The sequence below is a fragment of the Solenopsis invicta genome, chromosome 2, assembly GCF_016802725.1.
Source record: "Solenopsis invicta isolate M01_SB chromosome 2, UNIL_Sinv_3.0, whole genome shotgun sequence".
Classification (NCBI taxonomy): Eukaryota; Metazoa; Arthropoda; class Insecta; order Hymenoptera; family Formicidae; genus Solenopsis; species Solenopsis invicta.
The window spans coordinates 10,354,394-10,355,591 of record NC_052665.1 but is presented as its reverse complement, the minus strand read 5'-3'; the positions used below and the strand labels follow the sequence as shown (position 1 = coordinate 10,355,591).

The 1,198-nt window shown below is 48.4% G+C and overlaps 1 protein-coding gene across 1 annotated transcript; it reads left to right on the top strand.

Annotated features, from left to right (window-relative positions):
- The first annotated feature begins 173 nt into the window (after positions 1-173).
- Positions 174-620, top strand: LOC120356909. Its single transcript, XM_039445790.1, has one exon. The coding sequence runs from the start codon at positions 174-176 to the stop codon at positions 618-620; it is 447 nt and encodes a 148-aa protein (XP_039301724.1).
- Positions 621-1,198: the final 578 nt, after the last annotated feature.

Below are 1,198 nucleotides of genomic sequence, written 5' to 3'. Positions count from 1 at the left end.
GATTCGATCCATTATGATCAATGTTATAACTCTTCTCGGGGTTATCAGAACACAGAGATATTGGAGAAATTCGCAAAAAAAATTTTACTCAAAAATTTTGAATTTTGCCTGATATAAGTCTTCCTCGGGTCAAGGCCGCCCGCCTGAGGGGCAATGACATCGCCCCGAGGACCATGGCGTCGTGGAGGGAGAGAGCCCGTCGGCGGGCGATCGAAGCGTGGCGCGACCAACTCGCGCAAAACCCGCCGACAGTGGGCACCCGGGTCCTAGAGGCCGTCCTCCCCCACCTGGAGGAGTGGGTGGACCGTCCTTGGGGCGGTCTCACTTACAGGCTGACACAGGTACTCACCGGACATGGATGTTTCGGTGAGTACCTGTGTCGTATCAAGAAAGAACCGACGGCGCGATGCCACCATTGCACAGCAGGTGTGGACTCCGCGAAGCACACCCTCGAGCACTGTCCAGCGTGGGAGGGGCTGCGCGGAGTCTTAAAAGACGAGATCGGTGAGGATCTCTCCCTGGGGGCCGTCATAGGCAAGATGGTCCTCAGGGAGAGCAGTTGGAAGGCGGTCGCCTCCTTCTGCGAACAGGTTATGTCGCAGAATGAGGCGGCAGAATGAATGAATGAATGAATGGGCGTTTATTACTGTCCTAGGGCAAGCCCTCTAAGGACAGGCAGATACATAGCAAGAACAGATAAAGAAGAAAAGTGTCGACTTAAGACTAAATTATAAACATAAAAATAAAAAATAAAAATAGAAACAACTAAAGTAGAATAACGATGCATAGAATACAGATAAAGTATCGCAATAACAAAAATAGAGATAAAGACTAAGAAGTGCTCAGAACCGAAAATACATAACTATACGAAGATTGAATAGCAAGGAACAAACAATAAGTGAAAGAAAATAAATATGTATATTGCCGCAAAAGAAGAGAAAAACAAAAGAAAGTAATGATTAGGGAATATGCGTGGAACAAGGGAGAACAAAATAAGGTAGAGTAGCTTGAGAGATAAGCTTGAGAATTAAGGCGGAGGCTGGGACTGAGACACACCACGCTGCTGCAAAAAATCGAAGAGGCCACGTCTGAAGGAGCGAGTAGACTCAGCGCTGCGAACCGCAATGGGGAGAGAGTTCCAGAAAGAGGGAGCGGTAAAGGCGAAGGAACGCTGGAATGTAGAGGTGCGGCAGGAGGG